At 40.2% G+C, this 12,975-nt stretch overlaps 1 protein-coding gene across 3 annotated transcripts in view; it reads right to left on the bottom strand.

Annotated features, from left to right (window-relative positions):
- Positions 1 to 12,975, bottom strand: part of DPYSL3 (dihydropyrimidinase like 3) — a 119,498-nt gene that overhangs the window by 47,358 nt on the left and 59,165 nt on the right. The window contains exon 1 of one of the 3 annotated variants that reach the window (XM_009449901.4): positions 8,537 to 8,644. The exons of the other annotated variants lie outside the window; for them this stretch is intronic. Within the exon in view, the coding sequence (XP_009448176.1) occupies positions 8,537 to 8,563 (27 nt within the window). The 5' untranslated portion in view covers positions 8,564 to 8,644. Of the gene's footprint in view, positions 1 to 8,536; positions 8,645 to 12,975 lie in introns of those variants that run through there. 3 annotated transcript variants of the gene reach the window in all.

Consider the following 12,975-nt stretch of genomic DNA (forward strand, 5'->3'; position numbering starts at 1 on the left):
ACAAGTTATCATCTTTGTCAGTCATCTCAGACACAGCCAGTTTTCACCTATGTGTTATCACTCTTCCCCTGTTGCCCCAAGTCTTCATCTTTCATTTATCATTCCATTCATTCAGGGGTAGACTGAGCTAGGTTTTGGTGATACAGTGGGGTATGACACAGAGTCCCTAGGATCATGGAGCAGACAGACTAACAGCCTTTTGATAACCTTGTTTGATAACAGTTGTTTCCTTGACAACTGTTCTCGCCAAACCACTTAACCCAGGGAAAGAAACATTAGTCTAAATTAATTCATTCATTCCTTCATCTAATATTTGTAAATGCCTCCTGTTCACAGTACTATTGATACAATAGTGAACAAAATAAAATAAGGCACTGCAGTGGCTGAAAGTGCAAAGAATAAGTAAGTTACTAAATAAATAGCGTAATTTCAACAGTGATAAGTGAAATTTAGAAAAAGGATAAGGGGACAGTGGAGGCTGGGAACATTTTCAAAGAAGGCATGTCTAAGGAGCTGTCTCCTGAACAGATGTGAATAATCTGAGTCCTAGGGAGAAAAAAAAAACAACAAGTACAGAAGCTTTGAGCTGGACATGAAAGTGTCATAATGGGAGGATGGCTGATGCTGAGTCACTGACAGTCAGTGGCAGGACTGGAGACCAGAGAAGTAGGCAGGGCCACCCCACATGGGACCTCAAGAGCCATGGTCTGGGTTTTAGTTGAGGTGTAATAGGAGATATTTGAGCAGGGGAGTGACTTGGTTTGATTTACATTTTTAGAGGACCACCTGGTTATCATGAATACAGAACGAATTTAGGGGTAGGCAAAGTGAAACCACAGAGAAAAGTTAGAAGAGTTCTTGGAGTAAGATGACAGAGGCTTGAGTGAGGGTGATGACAGTGATGAAAAATGGTGAGAAGTGGTTGGCTTAATATTCTACTCTAAAGGTAGAACCAACAAATATGCACAGCTAATATACAGTTAGCTGGGACTTGATCCCAGTATCTGTTGAAAACAATGCCTGTCCACCTCTTACCTTGACTGTGTCATTACTAAATATCCAAGTAAATTTAATCTATATATTTCAGGATTGATAGACTTCACAACTTTAAAACAGAAGGCAGCTTCGACAGAGCCATCTGCATTCAATATTTAAAGTGCTTCATAGTTCCCATATTATAACATCTGGGTTGGCCAGGCACAGTGGCTCACGCCTGTAATCCCAGCACTTTGGGAGGCCGAGGCAGGCGGATCACGAGGTCAGGAGATCGAGACCATCCTGGCTAACACTGTGAAACCCCGTCTCTATTAAAAATACAAAAAAATTAGCCAGGCATGGTGGCAGGCGCCTGTAGTCCCAGCTACTCGGGAGGCTGAGGCAGGAGAATGGCATGAACCTGGGAGGCGGAGCTTGCAGTGAGCCTAGATCACGCCACTACACTCCAGCCTGGGTGACAGAGTGAGACTCCACCTCAAAAATAAAAACAAAAAACATAACATCTGGGTTTACCAGCAGCTCAGGTTATTTTGATTATTCTTTTGGATTGATTGCATATTTATCTATCTAATCACTGAAATTATGTCTTTGTAAAACTCTGACATAGACAGCTTCCAAGTCTCCTCATGTTATAGATTTATGGATCTGGTTTCCTGCTTTAGCAAATGCAACCTAGTGACAGTTGTTGATTCTCTCTGATGGATCAGATGTCTTCACGGCCCACGGCACATCACTATGAACATTAATTCTTCATTATGTGTAGCTGTTCATTTAGACATGTGAAAGTGCAGCCATGGGGAAGACTGTACTGAAATCTAATTATGCTATCTTTTTAAATTTCCCCACTCTCTCTTTTTATCCTAAAATCAGGGGCCAAATATTTCCTGTCTAATCAATTAAGTGGATTCCAGGTCACTGAGACTTTGGAGTACATTTTTTTATTTCTCCTAACATTAAATAACTTGATAAGTAATGTTTCCTAAGCAGCTTACATTAACCTTCTTAAAAGGAGATAGAACAGTACAGTAAGTGAGAGTTTTCAAGGCTGACAAGAGGTGAATTTGGACTTAGTTCTGCCAGTTAGTTAATAATGATGTAACTTGAGATAAATTAACTTTCTGAGCTTCAATTTCCCCATTTGTAAAGTGGGTTAATAATAACTATGATCTCGGCATGGTAATAGAATTGAATGAAATGCCATATACACAATTATGGTTGAAAATCAGTTAGCATGGGCTCTGGCCTGCCATAATTTCTTATAAATTTTATTTGAGGCTCCCTTTTCTGCTCTCTGAGAACTTCTCAAGTTTTAAGTTTTTAATTTTTTCATTCTTTGTTCTTCACTTTCTCCCTTTATGACTCTGCTAGGGCTGCCATAACAAAGTACCACAGGCTGATGGTTTTAACAACAGAAACTTATCTTCCCAAAGTTATGAATGCTAGAAGTCTGAGATCAGGGTGTCAGCAGGCTTGGTTTCTTCTGAATCCTCTCTCCTTGGTATATAGATCAAACTCCCCTAATCCTTGTGTCCTCACATGGTCTTCCCTCTGTGCGTGTCTGTGTCCTAATCTATTCTTCTTATAAAACTCCCCAGTCAGAGTGGATTAGGGCCCATCCTAATGACCTCATTTAACTTAATTACCTCTCTGAAGACCCTGCCTCCAATACAGTCATGTTGTAAGGTACTGAGGGTTAAGACTTTAATTACTGGGTAGGGGACATAATTCACTCTCCCCCTCACTCTCTGCCTTCCTCAACAAAATTACGAGAAAAGCACTATAACTTCTCATAACAAAAGTTATCAGAAGAGCAAGGAAAAATGAGTCCTATGCCTCATACTTTTTAAAACCTATTTTACTGTATGACCTTGGCAAATTATTTTCCCTTTTTGATCCACATTTTCTCAATCATTCAAATGAAGGGGTTGGAATAACAGGTCCCTTTTCTCTTCCTGCCCCTAGCCAAGCAAGGCTGTTTTTTCCCACAATTTCTCATAGCAAAAAGTGTTCTGAGATAGAGCATGCAATGAAGTAAGTGAAATGAAAAGGAAACAAACAAAACATACCTTCTTTGTGGAATAAACCCAGGATGAAGTCCCTAGAAGTAGATTATATTCAATTGCCTTAAAACTCTCTAAGTTTTCTAAGGCCCTTTCTCTCTATAAGGCCATAATTTAAACCAATTTAATTGGATAAACCAAAAACCCCACTATGAATTTATCAATATCCCCAAACAAAGTAATCTCATCAAGATTTGAGGCACAGATTCGCTTTGCGGGAAAAAGTGCATGATTTCAAATAAAGGTCTCCTTGAAAGAATTAAGTGGAAAAAAGTTTTAAAAACAAACACACATACACACAGAAAATGTAAAATTAAAACCAGCTTCCAAGCTTATAGGTTGAGCCAGTAAGGAGTGGGGAAGAACTGGCCATGTTTCCTCTCCAGCTGCATAGCTTCAGGTCCCAAGACACAGTGTACCTCTACAAATGTCAACAGCCTCAGCAAGACAGGGAGGAAGGCAAAGGTGGTGGTGAGAAAACAAATGTGCTCATTCAAGAGCGGGAGGAAATGAGAGAAAGCAGAATTTTCCATGTAAAATGGCACAACTAATGAAGGAATGAGTGGTGACAAGAATATAAGGCTAAGAGTAAAGACACTGGGATTTCAATCTGTAGTCTGATACTCGTGAGCTGAGTGACTTCGGGAAGATTACTCAACCTCTCATCCTGAGGCAGTTTTTAGTTTGGCTTCAACTAAAAAACAACCGACAATAAATCTGTCATTTCATTTTTGTTGTTAATGCAAAGATCTCGGAAAAAATCAAAACAATGCAAAAAAAATGAGATTCATTTAACTAGATTTTCCAAGGAATGTAATAATATATAGCTATTAAAAATTAAATTATGGAAGGATATTTAAAACATGGAAAGATGTCGTAATATATTGCGCAATGAAAAGTAAGGCATAAAACAGCGTAAACAATATGTGGAATCATTTTAATAAATGGCACATATAGTCAAAAGAAAAAAATCTAGATGGGTATACTGAAAGTTTACAGTGGTTCTCTCTGAGTAATTTCATTGTAGCTTATTTTTATTATCCTTATTGTTTGTGATTTTGGTAAATTTTTCTACAACCAGCATACTTATTTTGTAATGGAAAAAAAGCCTTAGTTAATTTTAAAATCCTTGTGTCCCACAGTAAAACAGATAGTAGCAAAAACACTAATTAGGTGGGTACCACTTGGGTGTTGGTTTTATTATTCGTAAGATGGGGCATTAGACTTAAAAAAAATATTGACCCAGCAATCCCATTACTGGGTATATACCCAAAGAAATATAAATCATCCTACTATAAAGACACATGCACACGTATGTTTATTGCAGCACTATTTACAATAGCAAAGACATAGAACCAATGATAGACTGGATAAAGAAAATGTGGTACATATACACCATGGAATACTATGCAGCCATAAAAAGGAATGAGATCATGTCCTTTGCAGGGACATGGATGAAGCCAGAAGCCATCGTTCTCAGCAAGCTAACACAGGAACAGAAAACCAGACACCGCATGTTCTCACTTATAAGTGAGAGTTGAACATTGAGAACACATGGACACAGAGAGGAGAACAACACACACCAGGGCCTGTTGGGGGTTGGGGGGGTGATGGGAGGGAACTTAGAGGATGGGTCAATAGGTGCAGCCAACCACCACGGCACATGTATACCTATGTAACAAACCTGCACGTTCTGCACATGTATCCCGTTTTTTTTTTAAGGAGAGATAAAGAAAAAAGTTATCTCCATGGAGACTCTGAAAGTATGAATTTTACAGAGCCATAGTAAGTCAAACCTCAAAAGAATCTTACTTAAGATATATTTAAGAGAATGGGGCATGCAGTGTGGAGTATGAAATGAGAAGGGGGCATTTAAATTCACGTTAGGAAGAATCCCTAATTGGTAGTTTTGCTAATTCAATGCAAAGATGCTGAGAGTGGCGGGAATCTCCCTGGCAAGTTGTTTGTGTAAGTATAACAGTGTGGAGCAGCTTTGGACATGCCAGAAACAAAGCCGCTCTTAACAGGAGGGCTAGAGGGCTTCCTGATGCCAAGCAGTGCTAAGGAGTCCATCCCCCTTGCAGAAGAGGGGCACCAACTGTTTTCCATGTCCCCCATAACCTACACCACTCATACCTTATAGGAAACAGGTGCAGAGAAGGACTTACCCCTGGACTTGAAGTAAGTGAACTCCAATTGGAATCAAAGTCTTGTGACTCCAGAGGTGGGAGAGGGATAAGTTTTATCCCTCCGGAGGGATAATTTAAGGTAGCACCATACCGTGGGGTTAAGAATGGGGGCTCTAAGTCACATAAACTTAAGTTTGAATTTTGGTTCCATCATTTAAGCCTTGTGTGATATTAGGCAAATTACTTAATCTCTCTAAATTTCCTCATCAATAAAATGGAAAGAAAGACCTGGTGAAAAATCTATCTACCTAATTAAGTTGTTTTGATAATTAAGTGAGATAATGAATAAAAAGCACTTTACACAGGGTACAATAAATGTGAATTATTCTTATTATTAAACTAACTTTTGCCAGAGCTTATGGTCAATAAATATCTTTTATGCAATAAAAAATAGCAAAATGCTTTTATCATACCTGATTATATTATATATGACACTCTTATAACACACATAGTTCTTCAAACACTTTCTAATCAAAGGTTTTTGGTTCCATTTATATACTTTGATTCTCCCATTTTGTCCTCCCTTTAAAAGGCTCTAGTGATTACCATTACACATAAACCTATTGAAACCATAAACTCTCTGGTTTGTACCCAGAGATAAGCCTGGTAAAATCTGTGTTAACTGGCCCCACCCCTCAAACCAAAGAATTACATTTAGAATAAAAACGAGTAATAAGAATAGCTCCAAATGTAGCTCAGAGAAAGCTGACAGGTGCAGTGGGGTAAGAGACTAAAAATCTTTTGAAACACACAGACACAAAACCATTCCATGTAAATGTCCAGCCCTAATAGGGAAACAAAAAGAACTATGAGCTGCTTCTTAACCAATACTTCCAAAATACCAAGTTTGCTTTACAAATGCAGATTGGTCTATCTAGTTGCTGCTAATAACTCTAATGACTTTGTAGTTTATGTGCAAAGGCAGAAAGAGACCTCAATTAAGATCTATGTTGTATTCTGGTTCAAAGAGTCATGGTGACAGTTTCCTCTATATGAAAGACGACACAAAGGTCTGCATTAATTCTTTTAAATCATTTGCAGTAAGAGAAATGATGTCTTTGTTGCGGGCAATAAGTATCCAGGTAGGCCCCTGAAACAAGCTCAGAATGAGCCCAGATGCAGAATCTGGAAGAAAGAGAGGACTGGAGGCCAGACAAGAAAGAAGTCCAAGTGATGGATGGACTTTCTGGCACATGTGCCCAGGTCAGGCCCTGCATTACAATGACTTGCTTGTTCTGCTAAAGGGCTGTCATGTTTCTCTTGGCCCAGTGATCCTATGCCTTAAGAGTCTGGCCTTATTTAGAAGTTAATATTCTAGAAAGTTGTCAAAGGGAAGCTTATGTACAAGAACAAATTGGTACACTTTCAGGTGATCTTCTCTCTTGAAATCATTCCTGCAGGTAAGTGTTAAATATATCCACTCATTCAGCAAATACAGAGGGCCTAAAATGTGACAACCAAAGATTAAGTGCTGGAGATTCAGTGGTAACAAAACAAAAACCATCCCTATCCTCATGGCATGTACATGGCATGATTGGGCCTTTGGGGGTAGATTATTTCCATTGGATGGCAGCCATCATATTTAAAATATTAGCAAGAGCAGCTGAAAAAAGAGCCTGGTGAGCAGATACAGACTCCGAGTTGTTTTTGGTTTGTTTTCTTGTTTGTTTGGCCAGTCTAGATTTTGGGCAATTATCGCCTTCATGCCCTTATCAATAGTAGCCTTATCCTAAAGAAAGACTGTATGTGACAGCAAATGAATCATGATATCACTTTAATAATGCTCATCTGAATTAATACTAACGCTCTACTAGGCAGAGGATCTCAGTCATCATTATTCCATTTCTCCTCTGCACAAAATCTATTAATTAAGTCTACTCCCTGAATGAGAAAAAGACTGGGATTTTAAGTGTAAAAAGCAACCAAAGCCCCTTATATCCAACACAGATGTTGGCTGGTCCCTCTGAGTTTCAGCCAACAATGGTCGCTCTCATCCACTTTCTCCCTACTCTCTTTTCCCTCACAGGAAGGCCTTAGAACTCCTCTCTGTGAATTTGGAACAAAGTGAGGAGGGGCTGGCTCACAGGGTCATTTGCACTGGCAGGGACCTCAAGGATCATCTGGTTCAATGCCCTCATTTTACTGATGCAGAATCTGAGAGGGATAATAAGGGTTTGCCCAAAGTGACAAGTAAATTAGAGGCAAAGGCAGGCCTGAACCACAGTGTGCTGATACTCCCTCCAGGGTTCGCTTCCTTATTCCGCATCCAAGAACAAGATGGTTCTTTTGCTCTTCTAGTCCGAGGAACTCTTCTCTTAAAAAATAAAATCTCGTTTTACCCTTAAAATCTCATTGTCCAGCACTTCCAGAGAAAAGAAATAGTAATTAGGCCATAGGAAATGTTGTCCTTGAATTCCAGATGTTCCAAATAAGTTCCTGGACCATTCTACTGTGGAGCTTCCCCATCTAGCTTAAAGTGCTGGGTGTGTCCTGTTAATGTTTCTCCGCGTGACTGAAGGGAAACAGACAGCCTGGCTATGTCTGGGAAGAAGACAGGGATAGAGAGTGAGAAAGGGCCTTAGACCCAGATCTGCTCTGAAGCAAGGCAGAAAAACAGCATCTGCTTTTCCACCCTGTACTCATACATGCTCCTGGGCAAAAGCCAGAAGCTAACTCAGACAGCTGGCAGAAGCAATGCATGAACCACTGTCAAGAGGACACACAACTCACTTGTTGTTCCAATAGTGATGTGACAGGGTTGGCCAGACCATCCCCAATCCTTCCACCCTGTGAATACTGACCCACATTTAGGAGCTAACAGGTGTGGACAGCTGGAGATAATGGCTAATGGCGGGAGGAGGTAGTCACCTGTGCCTATGGAACTACTGCTTTCTTGCCTATGAAACGAATTCACCTTTGCAGGGATCAATCCCAGGATCTTGCTTTTTCAGCTCTGTGACTTTAGCCAAATTACTTAGTTTCTCTGAGCCTCTCTCCAGAATGCAAAATGATGGTTAATAACTGTAGCTATAAGAGTTGCTGTGAGTTAAATGAGATAATCCATGTAGCTTTTACTAAGACAGTTAACAATAATAGCTCCACCATGCTTAGTCCCATATTTCTTACCACTGTGTTCCCTACAATCTAATTAACAGAAGAAAGTTCCTCAAGAAAAGTAGTTTTTATACTGGGCTTCATGTAGGGACTGGAACCAAAAGAAGAGGCCAAATTGAGAGGTTCATTCTATTCCACCAAACTAGCTTTGGCTTTTTTTGAGGGATGGGAGGATACCTGTGTTTCGTATATTGAAATAGGCATATGTTGATGAAAGAGGGACTTCACAGCAAAAGGAGTCTGAAAATACAGGAGTCGATTTCTCTGGGTTTTCCAAGGTCTTTCTTATTTGTTTCTCATTTGCCTAGAGAAAGTGGGAGAAAAGGCAAAGTTGAGCATTGATTTGAGGAGGGAGTAACCAGGGAGCAGTTCACCTCTCCTATTAACATCCATCACAGGCCAGGTGCGGTGGCTCACGCCTGTAATCCCAGCACTTTGGGAGGCTGAGGCAGGTGGATCACCTGAGGTCGGGAGTTCGAGACCAGCCTGACCAACATGGAGAAACCCCGTCTCTACTAAAAATACAAAATCAGCTGGGCATGGTGGCACATGTCTGTAATCCCAGCTACTCAGGAGGCGGAGGTTGCCGTGAGCTGAGATCGCGCCACTGCACTCCAGCCTGGGCAACAAGAGCAAACCTCCGTCTCAAAAAACAAAAGACAAACAAACAAACAAAAATATCCATCACAAGAGGTAATGACATATTCAGATTTCCTGTCTCCTTCTGATTAGATGCACTGATGTCATCAAAGGATGAAAACATTTACACCTTAGAGACCCATTCCTACTACTGTAAACATTTTGCCGTTTTTCAAATGTAATAAGCAAACACAAATGGCCCTATAAAATACGTCAATAGGTAAAGAACAGAGGGCCCATTAGGACAGGAGGGGTTTCTTTTTCTTTTGGTTGTTGTTCTTTTCAAATTTAGTTTTATTTTTTTCCAACTGAAGAAAAAAGAGCAGACAAGCCACTAAAAAACGAGTTATGAAGAAACAGCTGAAAGGATCTTCATAACATGTGTCACTCTAGGCTAGAAGGTGATCAGGACTAAAAAATGATACAGAGTTCAACTAATTTAGGAAAATGCCCTCTATTCAGGTTAAGGGAGAGTCTCTGTATCAAAAGTTCAAAGGCGGTCTAATGGCCTGTATCGGACTGTCAGAGATGACAAGCATAAAATTCTTAGGAACACTGTAACGTAACCAAACAACAACAAAAAAGTTTTTATATAACACTGTTTATTTTTGTTTTGGAAAACTCTTATTTTTACAAAATCATTTCCTAAGTAGTCTCTTTCTAAACCAGACCATTGTCAAGTCTTCTTTTATTAATTTCCACATTCCAAAGTAGTTGAGATTTTATAAATATAAATCAGCATCTGCTCTCTTGAACACATCCAGAGTTCACAGACCACTTTCATGGCCACTGTTTGAGCCTCTTAGTAGCTCAGTGCAATAAGCAGGAAGGCTTTTTATTTACAAACTGAGGGTCTTGCCACATAGACTTGAATTCTCTCAGGAAATCTATTTCTTCAGAATTCCTCCCAATGCCCAGCTGGCTTGGTCACAGCTACTAATATTCAGGGCTCTTTCTATACCCGAGGCCTTCTCGTAGTATTTGAGGAAAAGGAATAACCTGGCTAAGAATCAGCACATACCTGCTCAAAATTTAAAGTAACAAATGAACACTTTAGGCAGGGCCTGGGCTGAGACTTCCATGATCAGATATCTAAGATGCTTTCCATTCTTAAGTGTTTGCTATTTTTCTTCTGTCTTTGACTCTGGAATTCCCCTTTCAAGATGCCTTGCACAGAGAGAGCTGGTTTTCCATGACTCCTCTTCTTTTGGTTTCCTCAACTCGAGTTCTCCATCTCCTAATATTTTCCTCTAATTCTTAAATGACACCCATTGAAGCAAGAGGAATGCGTAGATCCAAAGGTCGGATTGCATTTGTCCCTTCTTCTAGCTCTAGTCTAGTTCTAGGCCCCCAGCTTAACTGCTGCAGAGATCTGGGTGTTACTTCAGTTCATAAGGTCCCTTCACTTCTCCGAAAAAGAAAATAAATTCCAGTGGCACCTACTACACTCACAATCACACCCTTTCAAGGGAGATCACAGAGCTCTGACTACACGCTCTAGACCGAACTTTGCAAGTTGTATTCCTAACTGGGGATAGTCTTCCAGCAATTCCCAAATATCACACACACAACCAAACTTTCAATGCAAAAGAAATGCATTATCTGCAAGACAATGTTTACAGAAATCCAATCAGTGGTTGCAAAAGACCAGTTCTCTGTAATTTGTCTCCTAGAGGGAATTCTGGAGCTGTTTCCACAACTTTCAACATCTCAGCTGCACGTGCCTCCAAGAGGCAGCTGCTGCACCACGGCAGCCTCAGCTTTGAAGCTGGACAAGGCCTAGCTTTGACTGCTAGCTTTGCCCCAATATTCTCACCAGGCAACTCTAAATAACTGACTTCACCTAACCATATTTCAATGTCCTTCCTTAACTGGGAAATGATTATCTGTGGAGGTTCTAATATGAAAATACATATAAAACACTGGAACCTAAGTGCCTAAGTATTAGGACCTGGCCCATTCCTGTGGTCAGCTTCAAGTTGTAACGTATGTCAGAGGAAAACAATAACTGTAACTTATCAAAAGTTCCTACCTGTAGAATTGATGGTGACTACTATTTCAAAAATGTGTTCTTATATGTACTTAATATAAAAGGTAGGAAAGACCGTGTTGTGGGATTTGTTGACAGTGACAAGAAAAATATGCCTCCCAGCAGTGCAGATGGTCTGGAAACCATTTGCCCTACCAATGCCAAGTAACAGCGATGGTAGAGAGGCAGAGGCGGAGACACCAAAAAGAGTGTGATGGTGAGGGACATGCATTTTAATTTCAGTTGGGTATGTAGGTTTAAGTCCGGCCTCTAACACTTACTAAATCTCTGACCCTGAGCAAATTATTTTTTATTTTCTAAGATTTTTTTAACTTGTAAAATAGGGGTAACTATAGTCCCTCTCAGACAGTATTGACTGAGTCAAGGATTCAACGAAACAAGGCATGTAAGGCATAAAAAAACATAATACCTGACAAAATAAACACTCAACAGGTATGGGCTATTGTTAGGAACAATTTTAAATCAATTCATCCATTTAAGTGATAATCATTATGTATCTGTAAACCAGGCCCATCGCGAGACAGTGAAGATCCCTTGCTGTTATCTATCGAACCCCCAAAACTGCCAGTCTCTGATAATTAGAAGCAAGGCTTGTGTTGAGGTAGAACAGATAATCCACATAGCTGCCCTGAGAGGGGACAATGAAGATCTGAAGTCTTGGGAGCTACTCGGGAGAAAGGTAGCTACTCTGAGCCAACTCCAACAGGGACACAGAAATCTCCCCCTCATTTCCAGCCCTACCACAGGAAACCAATAAAACAAGGATAGTAAGAATGCCTTAATCTCAGGAGGGCAATAAAAATAGGTGGAAGGAGGAAAAAACAAAACAAAACAAAAACAACCAATCCTATTTTGGACCCAAAGCAGTGGTAGAAAGTAGTTCCCAGGAAGGCAAAGGGTACCAGGCCAAGAAAGACTGCCCCCACCAGTCCTCAGATTGTAGTGACACTTCAGCTACTGGGTGGGGCTGCCTTCACAGAAAGGAATAGAGAGGGCATAGAAAATTCAATTCAAATTCCATGTTACCATTTTTAAAATGTACTAGAATTGATGGTAGGGGGTATATGTTATACTTAGATCTTTAATCATATTTGCTGCACATGAATATCTATGTCTACATTGTTATATTTACAACTATATCTAGAAAAGGTACCTCAACCTTCACAGTATATAGACAATTATAATCTTCTATAGACATGCAAACATACATAAATATTTTATTCTAAAATAGATTCCTTGTTCATGGAAATGCAAAAACGAAGCATGAGAAAATTTACAAATGGATTCCTTATCCCCAAAGACCAACATCCGCCTCCTGCCATGCCCTTCCTTTTCATCCCCTTGGTTGTTAAAACCAATGAATTCAAGGCAGCCTGGTTTGAAGAAATTCACAACCACTGTCTACTCCTGTTAACAGCCGCTGGAGATACAGCCCCAGCTTCAAGGCAGAGGCTGCTATGCAGCACCACGCCCCACACACAGAGAGAAAGGATGGAAGCCGCACTGAAAATGAAGGATGTACCCCAGGGAAGATCATTCAACCAGAAACAAAAGGGAATCCACTGCAAATCTGGCCCTGGGATTGGGGCACAACCACATTTACTGGAGCTCCTAAGGCAAGTTATCAATGGTGAATTTCCTTATCTTTCCTTAAAGGTGGCTTAAATGATACCTAGAAGAATGGGTGTGGCTCTCAATGTCATGTCACAGGCTGAGTCCAGAAGAAGAACCACTGCAGTCTAGGAGGAAAAAAAAATATCGGTTCTCTGCCTATCCCAAACAGGAAAACTAGCAAATATATACTGGATGTTAAAGCAAGTGGCAGATACATGTGGCATACCTCCAGCATAGAATAGCATGAGAGCTGTGGTTCAATCTCCTGAGTTGGGGAAATAAGTAAAAATTGAGCTTTTGTCCCAATCAGCTT

This window comes from Pan troglodytes, chromosome 4, assembly GCF_028858775.2.
Source record: "Pan troglodytes isolate AG18354 chromosome 4, NHGRI_mPanTro3-v2.0_pri, whole genome shotgun sequence".
Lineage (NCBI taxonomy): Eukaryota > Metazoa > Chordata > Mammalia > Primates > Hominidae > Pan > Pan troglodytes.